Consider the following 17,877-nt stretch of genomic DNA (forward strand, 5'->3'; position numbering starts at 1 on the left):
GTTCAATCTGCAGACAGACAGACAGACAGACAGACACACACACACACATTCTTTAGACAGAATCGGCAATATGCTATAGGGCCTCCTAGGAGAGGTATATGTCTGAAGGAGACACACAGGAAATAATTTAGCCAGGGAAACAAAACACAAAAGACTTATTTTTGGCAGTTGGAGCTTGTACTGATTGATTGATTTAATTTATTTCAGTGTTACACACACAATGGTGCCCAGCCAATATGGGTTTAGAAGACACTATTTACAAATACAATGATGGCAACAAAGTACAGTATAGAGAATATATCATTTACATTGTACGGTGTACATATTATGCATATGCATACAGGTACCTGTAGCACATTCAGTCGCGCATGCGTGCCCGTATACACATCCCCACACATACAGCGCATGAACACACTTTGGTTAATGACCGCTGTTCCAATTCCTGTTGAGTAGTGGCTAAATGCATGTATGCATGCACACACATGCAGCAAATTAGACATTATCTAAGCTTCATTAGATGTGCGATGGTTCAATCATTCATAGCAAGACAATTGACAGCAAATTAGATCTAAAAACAGAAACAGTTTGATGAACTACTTTAGGTTACGTTGTAAGATAACGTAGCAAGTTAACGTTTTCACTGAGAGTATGCGTCTAGCCAACTAACTAGCAGAATCAACTAGCTAACATTATCTGTGCCTATCAATTAACGAGAAGGTTAGCCAACTTATCAAGAAGTTCATTCACAAGCTTGTTTTAAGATAGCAACTTTCTTGTATGCACCTAATGAGTGGCTACTATACGCTGTTAGCTGGCTGGCTAATAGCTAGCCAGCTAACTTGCGTATTCCAACCTCTACCAGCTTTTAGACTAGCTAATTAGCTAGTTTGTAGCTAGCTTCGTACCTAAGCATTAAACTAGTTATCCATCATCCAAATGTTGACAACAGTTTAAACGTCAGCTTCGACACAACTTAAGTTATGACTGACAGGGGATACTAGTTAGTATTTGCTAGACATAGTTGACACCTACCTACCGTTTTAGGTTTGTTTGGAAAAATTAAGCCCACATTGCGAAAACAACCACAGTTAGCCAAGTAGCTAACATCTACAAGCTATCAAACACGCTTAACAAGTAGTTATGTCTAGTTGCTCTCTAGTTAATACGGCTAACTAGTAACTACCCGGTTACAGTAGATCTGAAATCTGCCGCCAGGTTTCAGCATTCAACCATTTCTATGGGGTGTCAAAACAACTCAACGACAAAGACAGTTGAATGTAATACATCGTTTCTATTTAAAATAGTTCGTAAGAAATTAATAAACTGTGACAAACTAATTATATGTGTGTAAAACTAATTATATGTTTGCGAAAATGTTCTCTCTTTGCCTGAAATTAGGTTATAACTAGACGTCGGTAACCCTATTTTCTTCTCGGAGATGGTACGTTCCCTCGCGTCACATTACTGCGCATAAGCTGTTATCTTGTTTGACGTGTTGCTGTGGAACCTTGCACCACTATATGTGATTATGGGACTGACTTTGTCTGATGTGGTTTAGTGAACAATATTTTTACGACTGGAAAGCATTGACTCATTATAAGAAATACACTACTCTATACATAGAGTGTAATTTAGGTAGCTAGCAACGTCATATAGTCGCAGCTAAGTTGTGACATAACATTGTAGTCTATGTTCAGTCAATAATTTTCATAAACATTTGCCAACATTTCTTAATACCAGGTAGTTTAGTGTGGCGGATGCTAATCAGTCCATCTGTCTGTGAACTGACCAACACTGCAAAAGACCTCAGCTCGAGGAAAAATGTGAAGCGTTTACTAAAAGGTGCATCTAAAAGTGACACTGACCTGGTGTCATTGCTCAGGACATGCTGCAAGTAGCCTACCAGCAATCATAAATGCTTTTGAATGAATTTAAAACATTTTGTTTGCAGACTGTAAAGCTGTGCTAAGAACACAGCAGTTCGTTTGGTAACTTCGATTATGTTAGCTTTAAGTTATTATTGCAACATATCCAGCGGTAGTTGCATTATTTTTAACTATAAAACGTTATCAAAACATTATCTACGATAAATATATTTCCCCCCGCGTTCATAGTCTAGTAAGAAGGGATAGCTTTCCTTCTGTAAACAATAGCCTGTCTCACCTGTTCATCGTCATGTGATTCAAGTTAAGGCTCACGCGATTCGGGGCGTAGAATCCATTAATTGCCTTTGAATTGATGTATTCTCTCTTTCTTTTTAAACTGCAGCAATTTACTGAGTGGGCGAGTGACTCACCAGAGCAAAAATATTCCTTTTGATGCCTCATAATTGAGTGGGATTCTCTATGTTCTTGCACAAAATGGAGGGTGTTTTATTTTGCTTTTCAAAATGGATATTCATAATGGAATTCTTAGGCAGAAATTCAAAAGTAGACACTAGAGATTAGTTTCTTGTAGCCCTCTGCACAATGCGTTCAGGGTCTTTTCTGAAGACAATCATTTGATGAAAAGCCTACTCTGTGTGGATTGAATCACAAATGAACACCTGCAAGAGTAATGTCAGTCACATCTATATTTCAGAAAAGAGACATCTTCAGGAATGAATATAAACAAAGATATCTGATATGTCTTTATATTTTCAAACTTTACTTGATCCCCATAAACACATGCACCTCTGTGGACATACATTTATCCCTTTGATAATTTCTTTAATAACATTTTAAAAATATACTTTCAATAATTGAGCGTTTGACACTACATAGGTAAATGTCACAATTAGTATTTATTTTGTAGCATACACCAGTATAATATAAATATAAAATATGCCATTTATTTTAAAATTGGTGAGACATCATTAGATCTGTGTTGAGACAACCATACAAACAAATTAGTTCTACCAAAATTGGTTATGCAGCTGTAACAAACTGTCATTACGGTGCCATTCTAAAATAAGTTACAGAGAAAAAGACAATACTGTATACTGTATTTAACAAATAATAATTAGCAGCATACGCACCACTCTTTAGGAACCGCATAAAAGTAAATGTCAGACATACTTATCATCACTGTACAAACAAGAAACCCATTCACAGTGAAGTAATAAACAGCATGTAATGGTGTATTATTAAATACAATGCTTTTTTGTGGATTTTTTTTTTGTTGTTGTTTTTTTTTTTTTTTTGGTTGACATGCTCTTCAGTTGCGAAAGTCAGAAGGTGAAGTATTGGGCGAACCACTCCTGTCTCTGCGGGTCTGGGGAGGAGGCGGGTGATTCTTCTGTCTCAGGAGGGCTGCAGACATGAAGGCCAAAACAGCAGCTGTTACTCGGTATGGCAGGGTCTATCAGGGGAAGTGCTCCATTTCATTAAAAACTGATGTGTCTTCCTTTGTCATTTACTTCTTACAGGGTAATGGTGCTTGCTCTTTATAGTCAGTGTTGCATTCATCTCTCTCTTAATTCCCATGTTTAACACAGAGGTCTACCATAAACATTTTATCTTTAGTATTTGTGTGTGTGTGTGTGTGTGTGTGTATGTATGATTAAGTCCTCACTCAGTTACAGTGGGGTGACATTTGCAGCTCCACCAGGCTTCTAGTTAAATGTTTCCATGCATGATGGTGTTGAAATGGTTAATGTGATGAAAGGAGGGAGGGGGAGGAAGGGCTAGGCTGGTATTAAGACAGTGAGATGTCATGCTATGACCCCGCCTTCATGTATAGCCGGGGTGTCACCTGGAGATCCTCAGGTTTCTGGGTTCCATTGCATCGCAGACCTTAATTGTTTTATTGGAGACACTTTTTGGTTGGGAACTGAATTGTCTGTCGTTCCAAGAGGCATTTCTAAAACCCTTTGGCATGTGAGTCTGCTGCACCAGGAGCAAACACCACTGAGCATAATCATCACACTCTGAACTGCTCACCAGCTACGAAACACTCATTAATCTTATCACAGCTCCAGCTATATTTAGTGGCTGTATAACTATTGTAGAGTATGCTCAGCCATTAATCACGAATGACAAATGCCTGTAGTAGTAATTGGTAGAGAGGTCCATCAGGAGCTAACTGAAAGGTGGCATTAGCGTCAATGCAAGGGTTGATTTTACACAGTGGGATAAAAATGATCCTTTTAATCCATGATGAAGTTATTGTTGAATCCCATAACTAACTAGCAATCTGTCCACAAAAGTTCCCATGTCCTCCATCCGTGAAGCTAGAAGGATCAAAGTTTACTGTTCCTAATGAAAATGACTTCCTACTGTAGCAGCTAGAACTTCCCAGCAAATAACAAATATTTATTCACAGATTAAAGACCATCTATAGTATCTATAGTTACCTTTGAAATAAGGCAGATTGATTCTTTTTTTCTTATTTAATTTTAGATGTTGTTGGATATGTTCTAAGTTTTGGTCAAAGTGATTTCAGTTTAAAAAACATTTGTAATGGCATTCAGCTTCAAGAATACGTTCCATTGTATGTATGAATAAGTCTGTGATTTTCAGAGAGGTCCTAAGGGACTATGCTCTCTTGTTTGAATAAATGTGTGGGAGCATCGATTACAATCTTAAATGTCACTCTGTGTTTGCTCTATTTATATTCCACAAAAAAAACACTCTTTTATCCCCTGGGACAGAATGTGAGAGGAATAATTAGAATTCTAAATCATTCTTTTCTTATTTGTGTCTGGTTTGCTTATTCCAGTGACTCCCATCTAAAATGAACACCTCCCTCTTCACTTGAGTGACGCACACAAATTTGAGCAGTCACATATTTATATAATATTGCCCTGTAATGTTACATGCTGTTATATTGTGCCATTTGTGACACAAAATGCATTGGAGCATCACTGATGAAGTTACATAAATTAATTTTGACTAAATGTTGAAATAATTGATTTAGGCCGACATTTGTTTCCCAGGTTAGTTAATTATAAAGGTAAAGAAGAACTGTCCCAAGTGTGGAACTTGTGATTCTGGAAACATCAGCACCTTCAGTAAAACACCACCCTGCTACAATACTGTACTTCAAATACTGCTGTTTTGGTTACTAGAACATTATAATCAGTTTGGTGGTCACTTGAAATTAAGAGGAAATGTTATGCAGGAAACTAAAAATAAAAAACAACATTTTCTTAATGGCTGTTAAGGGAAAAGAACTTGCACAAATTGATTGAATCTAAGATTCAATCTGTATATCTGTAATCTGATCTGTATAAAAAATTAATTCAGCAGGGATATTACAAGTGAAATTAGCAGCACTGTTTATGAGACAGATGAGGTGTACTGTATATTCAAATTAGAAGAAATCACAGTACTATACCAGACAGAAAATAACCTCCCTGTTGGGCTGGACTGAGCTGAACGAAATGTTAACTTCAATATTAAAGAAACAGAAACCTTTTTAGTAGCTTTTTTCTCAACAGTGATTTTCACACTATTGGACAAACATAATCTCAGCTGCAGTTACTTGTTTCACCACAATTCTCCTCAGTTGCCATCATCATTCATGTTAATGTGACCAGAGGATGAATTATAGTCTGACAAATCAGAACCACTGTTTTATCGTATAATCATATCTTGTACAGTTTGATCGACAATAGCAGCCATAAAATATTACAAGGTTGTAAATGTGTTTATATACGTGTGTGTGTGTGTGTGTGTGTGTGTGTGTGTGTGTGTGTGAGTGCGTGCGTGTGTACAAGCATGTTTTGTAGGATTTGCAAGTGTTGCATAATGTCCATAAACGCACAGGACATATTCTGATGCTATGTGTCGGGTAAAGGCAAAGAGCAGAAGACCTAGTCTTCTATGATGAGTGCTCTGGGTATCGTATAGAGATCTGGCCTTTTTTGATGGCATATCCATGCAATTCTGAGTCTTTGTTAAGCAAGTCATGCATGTATCCAGCATGATTAGGAACATTCAGCATCATTAGGTTTGGCATTAAAGTATGCATGGCCTCCACACTCCAGTACAGCAGAAAACTCCAGTCCCCAAAGTAGCCCTGCTGAACCTCATGTAATAATCAACCAACCTGCAAATGGTGCAGAGCTTGAAATGCTAATATCTCTTTGAGAAATATCCTTAAATATCTTTGTTGCTGTGCATTCAGTCCCAGAAGCCCTCATCCAAGCAAACTCAATTTAGCGCTCAATTGAACACTCATATGGCTCTGTTTATTGCCGGCTTGCGAGCCATACCTGGGCTGAATCCGACAGTAATGGACTTAACTGTATCAGCGGCTGGAAGTGAAGCAGACTCTGCACTCCTATACCTCTGCATGTCATGCCATCAACTTTAAGAAAAGTTCTAAATGGGGGACTTAGGTCCAGATTAAAGCTAACCGCTATGTGCTTTGTCCCTATCTCCGAGAAAAGAATTTAAGCATGCATTACACTTTTTTTCTTCACACAAACTTTTTCACTCACTGTGCCCACAGACCTCCTGATGTTGTGTTAAGAAATGAAAAGGTAACACTTGCTCAGATTTAAAGTTGAGACCAAAGTTGAACTGGATTACAGTTAGATTGGATCTGGGCCTTAGTCAGGACACAGAGATGCTTGAGGCAGATTGCACTTATTGGAATGCAGAGCAGAATCCTGGAAAGTAGATGCATTTTTACTTCATCACAACAAGGAACAGCGTGTTTTGTAATTGATTGGCTGAGCAATGTCACATGTAAATATACAATGTAAATGTGTGTGCACTCTGACAGGTCTGCTGGTGTGTAGAATCAGGGTCACCTTGACATGAGTGGAGACACACAGGCTGAGATGCATGGGCAGGAAGTACCCATGACCAGCGGGGGTGTGGGGGGACAGGGGACTGGGGGTGGAGGGAAGGGGAAGGGGGTGGAGGGTGAGGGGTGGGGGGGGGGTGTGAGGTAGCCCCACACACTTATCCACTTCACTTATTCAATGGCAATGTAATTACGTTCAGAACGGCATGCAGCACAGGAAAAAAAAAACCCCTGCTTTACACACAGAGACAGTCACATTGTTTGCATCAATGACAAAACATTAGGTAATGCAGGCATAAAAAATGCATGCACAGATGATATCGCACACCGCAGGAGTGCAGCCGTTACGGGGAGGAAGAAAACGTGCAAGCAGAGCGGGGTCGATGCACAAGTCAGGAGTTTATTGATGGAAGGAGATGTTAAACGGCGCGTGAAGCTAACAGCAACACCTTCACACCGCCGCAGATACAGACAAGGCATCAGAGGCAGGAACCTGTGGCCAGGCCATGCAGATGGAGCACAGTGTCTCAGAGTTTGAACCGCATGATACCTTATGCATAGAGTGTACTTAAAAAAAAAAAAAAAAAAAGTGCAGTTTACAGTGCGTTGTATACACGGACAGAGTACAGCAAAAATGGAAAACACTCAAATGCCAATACAAGAACAAAATGAGCTTTATAACTTCCAAAATGTGTCACAAACACAAACCAAGCCCACAAAACAGAAGACACAGATAGACAGGAACGTTCGAGAGCGTGCACACCTTTCTCAAGCATGTTAGAATGTACCGTGACATGCTACTGTTTGCATTCCAATGCCATTTTGAAAGCACATGTATGGAGCTTTGGGAAACCGATGTTTCATACATGTTCATTAGTGTAGAAAAGCTGTCTCCAATATCCCTTTTGTTCCTCATGCTGAAAGAAAGCGTGCAGAGGGAAAGGGAGCGTAAGACTGAATGTTCCAGTTCTCTCCAGCTTCATCTCCCTGCACAACTACAGGCGAAGACGAAGAGAAAAAAGGCTTGTCCTTCAAACACAGTACCAGTCAAGGGGAAATCCTTAGATGAACCCTCAGCTGGGACCAGGCAAATTAATTAATTATTGATGTTAATTACTGTTTCACATTAGATAGGTTTGTGTATTTAAATCCATAATTCCGCATTTTTCTCCCCGCTCACAGTGAATTGGCAAATTGCCTGGAAGAGCGAAGCGTGAATGCATGCACTTCTTCAGCTGCGGACGAGCAAAAGACGTCGCTCTTCCACATAAATTTTAAACTCGTGAAAGGAAAAAGGGATACCACTACAGCGGCTTCTACACATGACTGTTTCCAACCCCAAATCAGCCATGAGACACAGTGTGTTCCCCCCCTGGGGGGCGGACAGGCCTGCGATGGCGGTGAGAACCCCCCGGCGGGCTCTGCTGGGTGAGGGTGGGAGAGGCAGTGGCGAGGTGCGGCTCACCTCATGAATTTCTTGGGCTCTGTCGGAGGGGTCGGTGGGGGCAGAGGTTTGCTAGTGTTGAGCTCATGGTGGTGAATGGGGGAGTTTGGGATGGGCTCTAGGCGGTTAGGCTGGGGGGGCCCGCTCCCAGTCCCCATGGACTCCAGAGCCCTTAGATTTGGAGAACTGCTGAATCTGTTTGCTGATTTGTCATTCTTTCTCTTTTGCTACACAAAAGAACAGGAAACAAAAGAACGGGTTGGGAAAAAAAAATAAAACTACATTAAAACTAGTTTTCTCATTTAAAAAAAAAAAGATCTGGATAAATGCTTTCTGAAGGTTACGTTTGCGCAACTCCACCATTGATGCAACAGTCGCTCTCAGCTACTTGAGATAAATAAATGAGTCAAAAGAAATGCATCAAATGATGAGGCTACTGAAATTGCACAGGAACAAATAATGGCTTGGAAAGCAAAGTAGAACAGTAATGTCTGAACAGGTATATAACACAGACACACGCACACACACAGACACACACACAGGTTACACTGAACCAAAAAAGCGGAAGTTATGTAACTTAAATGAGGTAAACAGTAACACATTGGTCATGCAAAGTGATCCATTCCACTTGGACAGGGCTGGTGCGTATACTTTGGGGGGAAAGAGAGGGGGCGAAATGTTTCCCCCATTTTCTCTCAGGGAATCAAGACAATGACCTGCTGTGAGAGCGGCTTGTGATATTTCCTTTGGTTGGATCTAAATTTCAGTGCTTGTCAAGAGTACATTAGTGTCCTGAACAGTGTGGTATCAGTCCCAGCTCTACCATGCTGTTTCAGCCTGCACTCTCATTCTGCAATTCTCTTTGTTAACAAAGATCACGTCTCTCCAAATTAAGTGCAGTCTTCATCCGTTACAAGACTGTACTCAGTTCTTAATTTGTTCTGCTTGCTAAGTGAATTAACCCTAGGCAATCCTATATAAGTGATGGTGTGATGGAGTGATCTCGCTTAGGCTGAAATGGTGTGGCAACAGTGTGGTCTGGTTCTCTTACCTTGATGAGAGGGTTAATTACACCAACATTGGGACTCGCATTGAACACTTTGTTGAAATTAGTCTCTCTATTCACCAGCTCCAGCTGGTAAAACTTCTTATCATCCTGTCCACAAAGGAAAGACTCCAGTCAGTTCCTGCTTTCACTGTTTATCAAGGTAAGGTTATTGTTCACAGCAAAGATTCGCTACATTATTCAGTACCGTGTTGCAGCGCCTAGCAGTGTTCACATCTGCGCACTCATCTATGACGTACATTGCACTTTGGTGCATAAGTGCTGAATTTTCTGCATCTCCTCAATGCCAGCTTTAAAAGGGAAAATGGCTAATACCTAAGTATGTTTACATCGTGTCTTTGTGACTTCATTTCTAAATGGGAATTTAATGCACATATATAGCACATACGTTCAGAAGATGCATTCAGGTGTCTTTCTCCACTTTCAATAACCTCCTGCATGTTGTCATGGCTACAGTGAATTTCTGCCTCAGAATGGGCTGAGGGGGAGGAAATGCATCTCTTTGCTTTCAGCCGGCGCTTTCTAAAGCACTTCAGACTGGCCAAACCGTCACCATTCTTCTACCGTCACCGTCCTTTAAACACTCACCACCAGCTTCTTGACGAGGGACTCTCGCTCGGCCACCATGTCCTTCAGCTCGGCGATTACCTGCAGGTCCTCAGGTCGGCTCTCCCGGTTCCGGAACTTCTCCTCCGTCCCCTCCAGCCTGCCGAGACAGCGAGAGCACGCTCAGGAGTCTCGACGGCGCCAGGAGTGTCGCCGCTTGGAGTCGAGCCCCCGGGGGGGGGCTGGGGTGTCAGCGGGGGTCACGCTATCTGGGGTGAAGCATCCCTCTGTTTTTAGCTGAGAGCACTCATGTTTGTGGATCACACAAGTGCCCTCAGCCTGGTTCTCAGGACATTATCTCAACAAGAATGGGGAACAAACTCATACAAAGCAAATCTTAGTGTTATTTCCAAGAATAAATGCCAGCGTGGTTTTCTTCAAATCATTAACAGGGCAGATGGGTTAATGGCATCAGAGGTTCTCTACAGAGAAGTAAACAGAACCTTCAAACAGTGTTTGGAAACGCACAGTTTGTTCATTATAATTATCATGGCTCCTCTTGCTACCAGATGTTGTTTGGCATTATACTTGTCTACGATTTTCTCTGGGTCTGCTGGGTTTACTGCAGAGATGAGCCCTGAGCCTTCCTGCTGGCAGAATTCTTCGGTGCGCTGGTCTATCTGTATCTATCTCAGCTACAGCATCACAGACTATGAAAAGCTGCAAACGCTGGAGGCGTCTGGTGTTAGGGGTAAGCTTTAACCACCGTTGTACCTTTCACACACTCACTCAGTCAGACATTCACTCAGTCGTCCTCTGCTTTTGTAAGTGATGCTGTTGAAGAGTGTGAGGTGAGGTCTCACTGCCTGACAGTGGGGGTTGTGGATTTGGATCCCACACAACTCCTGCACGTGTTATCTGCATCCTCTGATGCTTTGAAATTTGCGCTGTGTTCGTTTTCTGTGCATCTTTAATAAATTGTCCTTGTCGGCAAGCTCTCAAGGGACACCGCTCACCCCGGCACGCCAAACGGCCGTGGAACTCGCACCAAGAAGCGTGTTCTCAAAGTGTTCAGGGGGTCATGACAGGCGCACATTTCTCACAGAAATAAAACACTGATACAGTTTTAACAGAGAAAAGTTAAGTAGTGGTCTGGGACACGTTCTGGGGGAACCAGACTGCAGCAGCGATTAACAAAATAGATCTGTGCAGACGCTTCATTAGCAGGCGGCTAATCTGCCTCTCACTGGAAGCTCTTAAATAGCACAGCCGGTGTGTGCTGGGAGATGAATGTGCATGGGGTTACCAAATGTCCAGGCCCCCAGTAAAGTTCCTAAGCATTTTCACTGGCTGACCCAAGCTTAGGAATGAACACAGGGAACACTACACACTTATCTTGATAAGACAGAAAAAAAAATAAGTTCAATACTGACCACAGGACATTAGAAAAAGAGTCCAGAAATCAGAGGCCTCACACTTGAAATCAAATGGAACTAATATATAAATTGTAGTTCTGTTTATCCACAACTATCAGCTGTAATGAACAAATGAAGAAACAAAATGTTGCCTTTACACAGCTGAAAAAGCCCTGGAAAAAGCAGACCCTATCCTTCATTTGGAAAGGTACATTTGAGCATGGAGAGGATGTGGTGAAAGCCCTGGATCAGAGAAGACCTATTTTTACCGGGCTCTGTGCAGTTGCTTGATTTGTGTCTAGGTGGTGCTCTCATGCAATGGAAGCTAAATTAGGTCACTCCAGATAGTGAGATCCACATACCCAGGACTCTGACAGAGGTTGTACATCTGTCACAAGCAACACACACACACACACACTGGCAGAAGCACACACACGCACACACACATGCACATGCATTGACCCACACACATTAATTTGCACACAGTCAAATTAGATGCTCATGCATAAGCGTTCACACACACACACACACACACACACACACACAACCACACACACAGACACACACATATACATATAAATAAACACACATGCACACACATATACACATATACACACATGTGTCAGAACGTGTCAGAGCTGCAGAGGAGCATGTCAAAGGCACAGAGGTGGACAGGGGTCTGAGAAAGGAATGTCAGCGCGAGAGTCTAAATAGGGCATGTCAAGCACACACCTTCCACAGCCGTCACATGCATATATTCACCCATCTACCGACACACGCATACATGCACACACACATATGAACATTCTTCCCCCACCTGACAAAATCCCATGTTTTTCTGCCCTCTCTCTCATTCTCTCACACCCACTCTCTCTCCTTCTCTCTCGTACACCGACACACACACACACATACACTGTCAATTCAATTAAATTCAATTGGCCTCACTGTAATAACAAGTATAAACATGCGTTCCAAACACGTGCTCTGTACAAACAAGCACAAAATTTAAAAATTAACATTCATACTTACATATGCTCCACGCTCTCACACGCGCGCATACACACACATACACACAGGCCCATGGGGCCCGGTGAACATACAGGATCTGCAGTGCAGAGATCTTGTCCTTCAGCAGCTCCTGGGCCTTGTTGAAATCTGACAGCATGTTCTGGGTTTCTCGGCTGTGGGCAGCACTCATCTCTGCCATCTCCCTCTCGTGCTTCTTTGTCAGGTCCTGCTCATGGGCCCTGAGGACATCAAGATCAGCAAACTGAAGACAGCTCCAGGGTTTTTTCTCTAGGATTTTTTCTTGCTGGTCCGGTGTCCGGAAAGAATTTATTTTACCAGACAAATTTGAAACTTTGGTCATGTTTCAATAACAGTCTATGTTAAAAAATGCAAATATAATATACACCTAGGTTGACGAAAGAATGACAACAATCTCAAATCAGTTTGACTATTTAATGAATAGTAACAATTAAGCAAAATGAACAGTAACGATTGAGCAAAATGTCAACATTAGCCGCTAAAATGTAGGCTAGTAAAAAACATCTGTAACCTGTAACATCTGTAGCCTGTTTAAAAAAAAGGGCTAGGCCTACATGGCATCAAATGTAGCCTATAGGCTACCAGATAACATTTTATTTTCTCCTTTTTTTCATTGTGGCAAACGCTGAAATCAAACGTGTCCAATGTGTCTTTGCAGCTCAAGCCGCATCACTCTCTCCTCCTCCAGATGACTTTGCAGCGCCGTCTTAATTTGATTCTGCAGAGAGAAGCCCCTCTCTGCTGGCACGCTTGACACAGGCAAAACACAGGCAATTTTAGCCAGTGTAGCCCAGTCGGGGTACAGCTCGCTGAACTCATAAATAGGCGATTGTTATAGCAAAATAAATAAGTACCCTTCGTTATAGCTACGTTCTGTATGAGCGTTATTACCAGACATTTTGACCGGCAAGTTTTTAATTTATCAGCTTTTTCTAAATTTTACCAGGCAAAAACCAGTAATTACCAGAAAACGGAAACCCTGGACAGCTCCTGACGAAACTTCAGCTCCTGACCAAACTCCATCTCATTGGAGACAGCTCCTGACTAAACTCCTCATTGGAGACAGCTCCTGACCAAACTCCATCTCATTGGAGACAGCTCCCGACCAAACTCCATCTCATTGGAGACAGCTCCTGACCAAACTCCATCTCATTAGAGACAGCTCCCGACCAAACTCCTTCACATTGGAGACAGCTCCTCACCAAACTCCATCTCATTAGAGACAGCTCCCGACCAAACCACAGGCTGTTCTCAGTGGAAGCAATGCCTGACCAAACTATAGCACCAGCACATCGAGGACATTGCCTGGGTCCTGCTTTACCGCTGTTGGGGACAGTAAATATACACAATAACCATGAATACCCATAGTTCTGATTCTTCTCTAACATTAAATTTTCATTCGTCTTTCTTTTTTTTCTGATACAGTAGTCCTTTCCAAGAAAGGCATCTATAATTTATAATAGTCTCGGAGAGGGTATCATGGTCACTGATAAGTGAAAACACTTTTCTCTATTTACTTATTGATTTATTTTGGTACAGGACAGTAGACAGTAGACCCCCCCTCCCCCTTCCCCCCCTTGCTCTCCCACTCTTCCACAACATTTCATCTCTCACCCTGGTTCCAGGCATCGTAAAAACGCCAGCGTTCTCTCATTCTCGCAGAGAGAGAGGGGCAGCCGCCGTGTCCACGTCAGACGCCGCCGAACATGAGTTAGAGGAGCAGAAGAACACTCGCCTCTCCCAGAGTAATACTCCCTCAGGGATCGACCTTATTTATTTATTAATTTGATATTTTTATCTCAGGGCCGAGTATTCGCGAGCTTGTTACATAATTGGAAGTGAAATATGCTCTGTGAGGGGCTATGTATCCCTGCCAGCAATATGTGTTGCAGTAAACACACTTCCTCATCCACTCCGTTACAGTACACTATCTCTGCCTTTCAGTGGATGTTTTTATTTTTTTTAAATCCACACACAACGCTCCGTAATTCTAACGATAGATTGCTATCCAAGCCTCTTCCCACATTAACTATTAATACAGCATTCTGAAATATTAATTTTAGCTTCTGAGAAAAAAAAATGATGATGGATTATATTTAGACTCGCACATCTATCAAAGCACCTCCAGTGTAATTTTAATTTATTTGCCCAACAGCTGCAGAGCACTCTTAATGTGAAGGAAATAATGTCTATAAAAACTGTGACATCTTTCAGCCAAAATTTCCAAAAACAGGCTTGCTTCTCAGCATCTTCTTTAAAACATTTTTTTCCTCTACATTTAGATTTGATTTGATATATACTAGCTGAGTGTGGTAAAATTGGATTTTTTATTGTAGCCAACCAGCTGTATGCAAGCCAAGAGCCTTCTCACTGTACCCACTCAACTGACGAACAGGTAACCAAATCAAATCCAGTGGGTGAGCCCCAGGGCCACACCCTTCCTGCCCCGCCCACACACCTGATCTGCTGATTGGCCTCACTGCGTATCTTCAGCACCTCCTTGCCCTTCAGCTCCAGCTCCTTGGTGAGTTTGCTGATGTTTTCGTTCAGCGAGTGGATCTCGTGGTCCAGATCGGCAATGTGATTTTTCCTGCGGGTCACTTCCTCCTGCAGGTCCGAGATACGCCCCAGCAGCTCCCTCTCCTGTAGAGGACACACACATACACATACACACACACACACACACGTATGCATACATGTATATATACCCACACACACACACACACACACATACATACACACACACACACACATAAGCATACATGTATATATACCCACACACACACACACACACACACATAAGCATACATGTATATATACCCACACACACACACACACACACATAAGCATACATGTATATATACCCACACACACACACATAAGCATACATGTATATATACCCACACACACACACACACGTATGCATACATGTATATATACCCACACACACATACACACACACACACACACACACACACACACACTTGTGAGTTAAATCTGGAGGCTGGAGTCACCTCCCTCTCATACTTAATTGTTTGGATATTTTCCAACATCAAACTCAAGCTGTTCTGGATAATTAAAATTTGATGCAGAAGCTGATGTTGCTATCATGTTTTTCCATACAGCACACTCCCAGATCTTGGACATTGATGGTGATCTTAATTATGATCTTAATTATATGATCCCATGTGGCTAGGCTGGCTAGGATTTCTTCACCTCACCACTTATGGGCATCCTGCGATTTGTCAGGTGACTTCGAGCTGCTCCAATGAGGAGGCTTCAGGACTCAACATGTCCACTGTCTTGAGGACAGTGGAGAAGCACCTATCCTCAGATGTGCGCCCACTCCAATGTAGTGCACTGTGTGACTTGCAGTATGAAAAATAACTGCTGGCTGCGTGCGAGTGTATCAGAGGATTGCATTTGCGCCGCCTCAGCAATACTGCATTGAGTGCAGAGGTTGCAACGGTGAGTCAAGCTCTGAGCGTACAACTGCTGACTCCAAAAAAACAAGGTTATGGAAGGGGAAAATCATAAAAAAGGAGATAACCTCAATTATGGCGTATATACATCTTTCCACGCTTCTCAGAATCCATATTCTGTGGTTCTCGCAACTGGGGCTCAATCAATATCAGTATCCAAGTGCTGACTGTGCAGGCATGGCTGTCTCTGCTCAGAAGCTCAATCTCTACATCAGAGGGCTGTGAGGATGGAGAAATAGCCCTCACATCAGAGCTGCAGATGCTGCACTGAAATGAGTGAATGCCAAGGCTTCACAGGACTAAACAAATCCCCTGTCAAACTTAACTCTGCCAAATGTGCAGAGAATGTGCGGCTGGCATTTTCACTTTTCTTAACTGAAATGTTACAAGATCATCAAAGGGATAAGGATATTTAGTCACAAAAAGTAGGCTACCTCCACCGAAATCCCAGTGGAGCACATCCTAAAACAAAAGCTCCTTCCACCTCAGGCATTTCTCCATAACACAATCTCTGTCGCCTCCAAAGTCTTACAGTTTCCATGGAAACTCTCTTAATTTTTTAAATGAGGTCAACTTTTTGGACAGGAGCTGGTTGCCTGGTGTTCCAGGTGTAAATTAGTGGGTGAAAGGTCAGTAAAATGTGAGGGAGAGAGAGGCTGAACGCAGCGAGTGTGCTGACACACACGCTCTAAACCAACGGGTCATTTGTTCTGAGCTACAGAAAAAAAGGTTGCATTCCATTATAGTCAATGGGATCTTCCCCACTCCCCCTGCTTTTGCTATAAATATGATCACACAGATTATATGGATCATATGACTATCTGATCAACAAGCTTGGTTTGATTTCTGTTTCATTGCTTAGGGATTTCTGCTGTGCTATGCTACAAAAAAAATCCATTCAAAGCTCATGGACCAACCATGATTCAAGCACGAATGCAACATGGCGGACACAGCAGCTGTAATAGATGAATGTCTGCAGGTGAACTGCTTAGAGTCACATGAGACTGGGGTCTGGGCTGTTTTTGACGTGTCTCTCCAAAGGCCCCACCCTCGTCTTACTGCTGCTTTTTGTACAGTCTCTAAGCCACCTGAAACTTCCTCTGGATTTGACCTCGGGACACTGTTACACGTAGAAAAGTCTGCAAGAATAATTTTCCTCTGTGTAATGCAATGTCTGCTAGCGTTCAACCGATTAACCAACTGAACCACGCTAAATGCAAGTGTAGATTAATCACACTTAACTTGTTCCAGGGCTAATTTTCCACTCCAGCAACACCATGGCTTTTAAAATACTTCCTGTTAAAAGGGACACTTACTGGGTGCTGGCAGTTTAAAGCTACTGTAAGTTGTTGGTACATTATGAAGTTAATGGCTCTTGTAATCAAATCAGAATTAGCTCCTTTGAAGTTAGCATTTATGTAAATTAAATTTCATAGAATTGAACATGATTATCATTCAGGTACTAACAATAATATCTTTCCTGACCATATCTTTTCTGGGAAAGGGGAAAACTAATCTTTCAACTGGTCAAGCTCTTTCTGCGTCTGAAGCGTTACTCCCTTTGACTGACTGTTTTCCACATCTGTTTAAGCACTCAGACTCAGTGTGACATTTTCTGTCCCCTGCGCTCTAATTTTCCTAAATGAGCACAAGATCTCGTTTAGCTTCGGGGAGCATGAGCAGCAGGCCTCCTTGTTTTCCGTGGAGTTGCCACAGCGACAGGCGCGGACCAAGGGGCTCGGCGCGAAGCCATGAAACCCGATTTGGCAGCGTGGGCGTCAGCGTGCCTTTCTTCCTACTGCTCGAGTGCCGGGGCTCACCCGCTCACCCAGAGTTTTTGCCCGTGAGACTGACGGCTTCTCTCTCTCTCTCTCTCTCTCTCTCTCTCTCTCTCTCTCTCTCTCTCTTTCTCCGTCTCTCTCTGGGAGACCATTACCTGCGGTGCAGTCACCAGCATATGTGCTGACATGGCCCTCAACACCACGTACGGAACAGCACGTAGATGTAATTTAGCATACGCTGAGTCTCTCTCCTGCCCTCAGAGGCCGAAGTTGTGAGCTGCATTGGTGGGGAAGCAACAGCTGGAAACAACCCTTGTGAGAATTGCAGAAGGTTAAAAATAAATAAAGAAAGGCCCGTAGT

At 42.4% G+C, this 17,877-nt stretch overlaps 1 protein-coding gene across 2 annotated transcripts in view; it reads right to left on the bottom strand.

Annotated features, from left to right (window-relative positions):
* Positions 1-3,164: 3,164 nt before the first annotated feature.
* The window catches only part of fam184a (family with sequence similarity 184 member A), an 84,163-nt gene continuing 69,450 nt past the window's right edge, over positions 3,165-17,877 (bottom strand). The window contains exons 13-18 of one of the 2 annotated variants that reach the window (XM_036549165.1): positions 14,712-14,896; positions 12,307-12,453; positions 9,834-9,951; positions 9,231-9,335; positions 8,201-8,406; positions 3,165-3,290 (exon numbers count right to left, since the gene is read on the bottom strand). In XM_036549165.1, coding sequence (XP_036405058.1) covers positions 3,209-3,290; positions 8,201-8,406; positions 9,231-9,335; positions 9,834-9,951; positions 12,307-12,453; positions 14,712-14,896 — 843 coding nt within the window. In that variant the 3' untranslated portion in view covers positions 3,165-3,208. The remainder of the gene's footprint in view (positions 3,291-8,200; positions 8,407-9,230; positions 9,336-9,833; positions 9,952-12,306; positions 12,454-14,711; positions 14,897-17,877) is intronic. The other variant, XM_036549166.1, reaches the window with a different exon arrangement.

Source organism: Megalops cyprinoides, chromosome 17 (assembly GCF_013368585.1).
Source record: "Megalops cyprinoides isolate fMegCyp1 chromosome 17, fMegCyp1.pri, whole genome shotgun sequence".
Lineage (NCBI taxonomy): Eukaryota > Metazoa > Chordata > Actinopteri > Elopiformes > Megalopidae > Megalops > Megalops cyprinoides.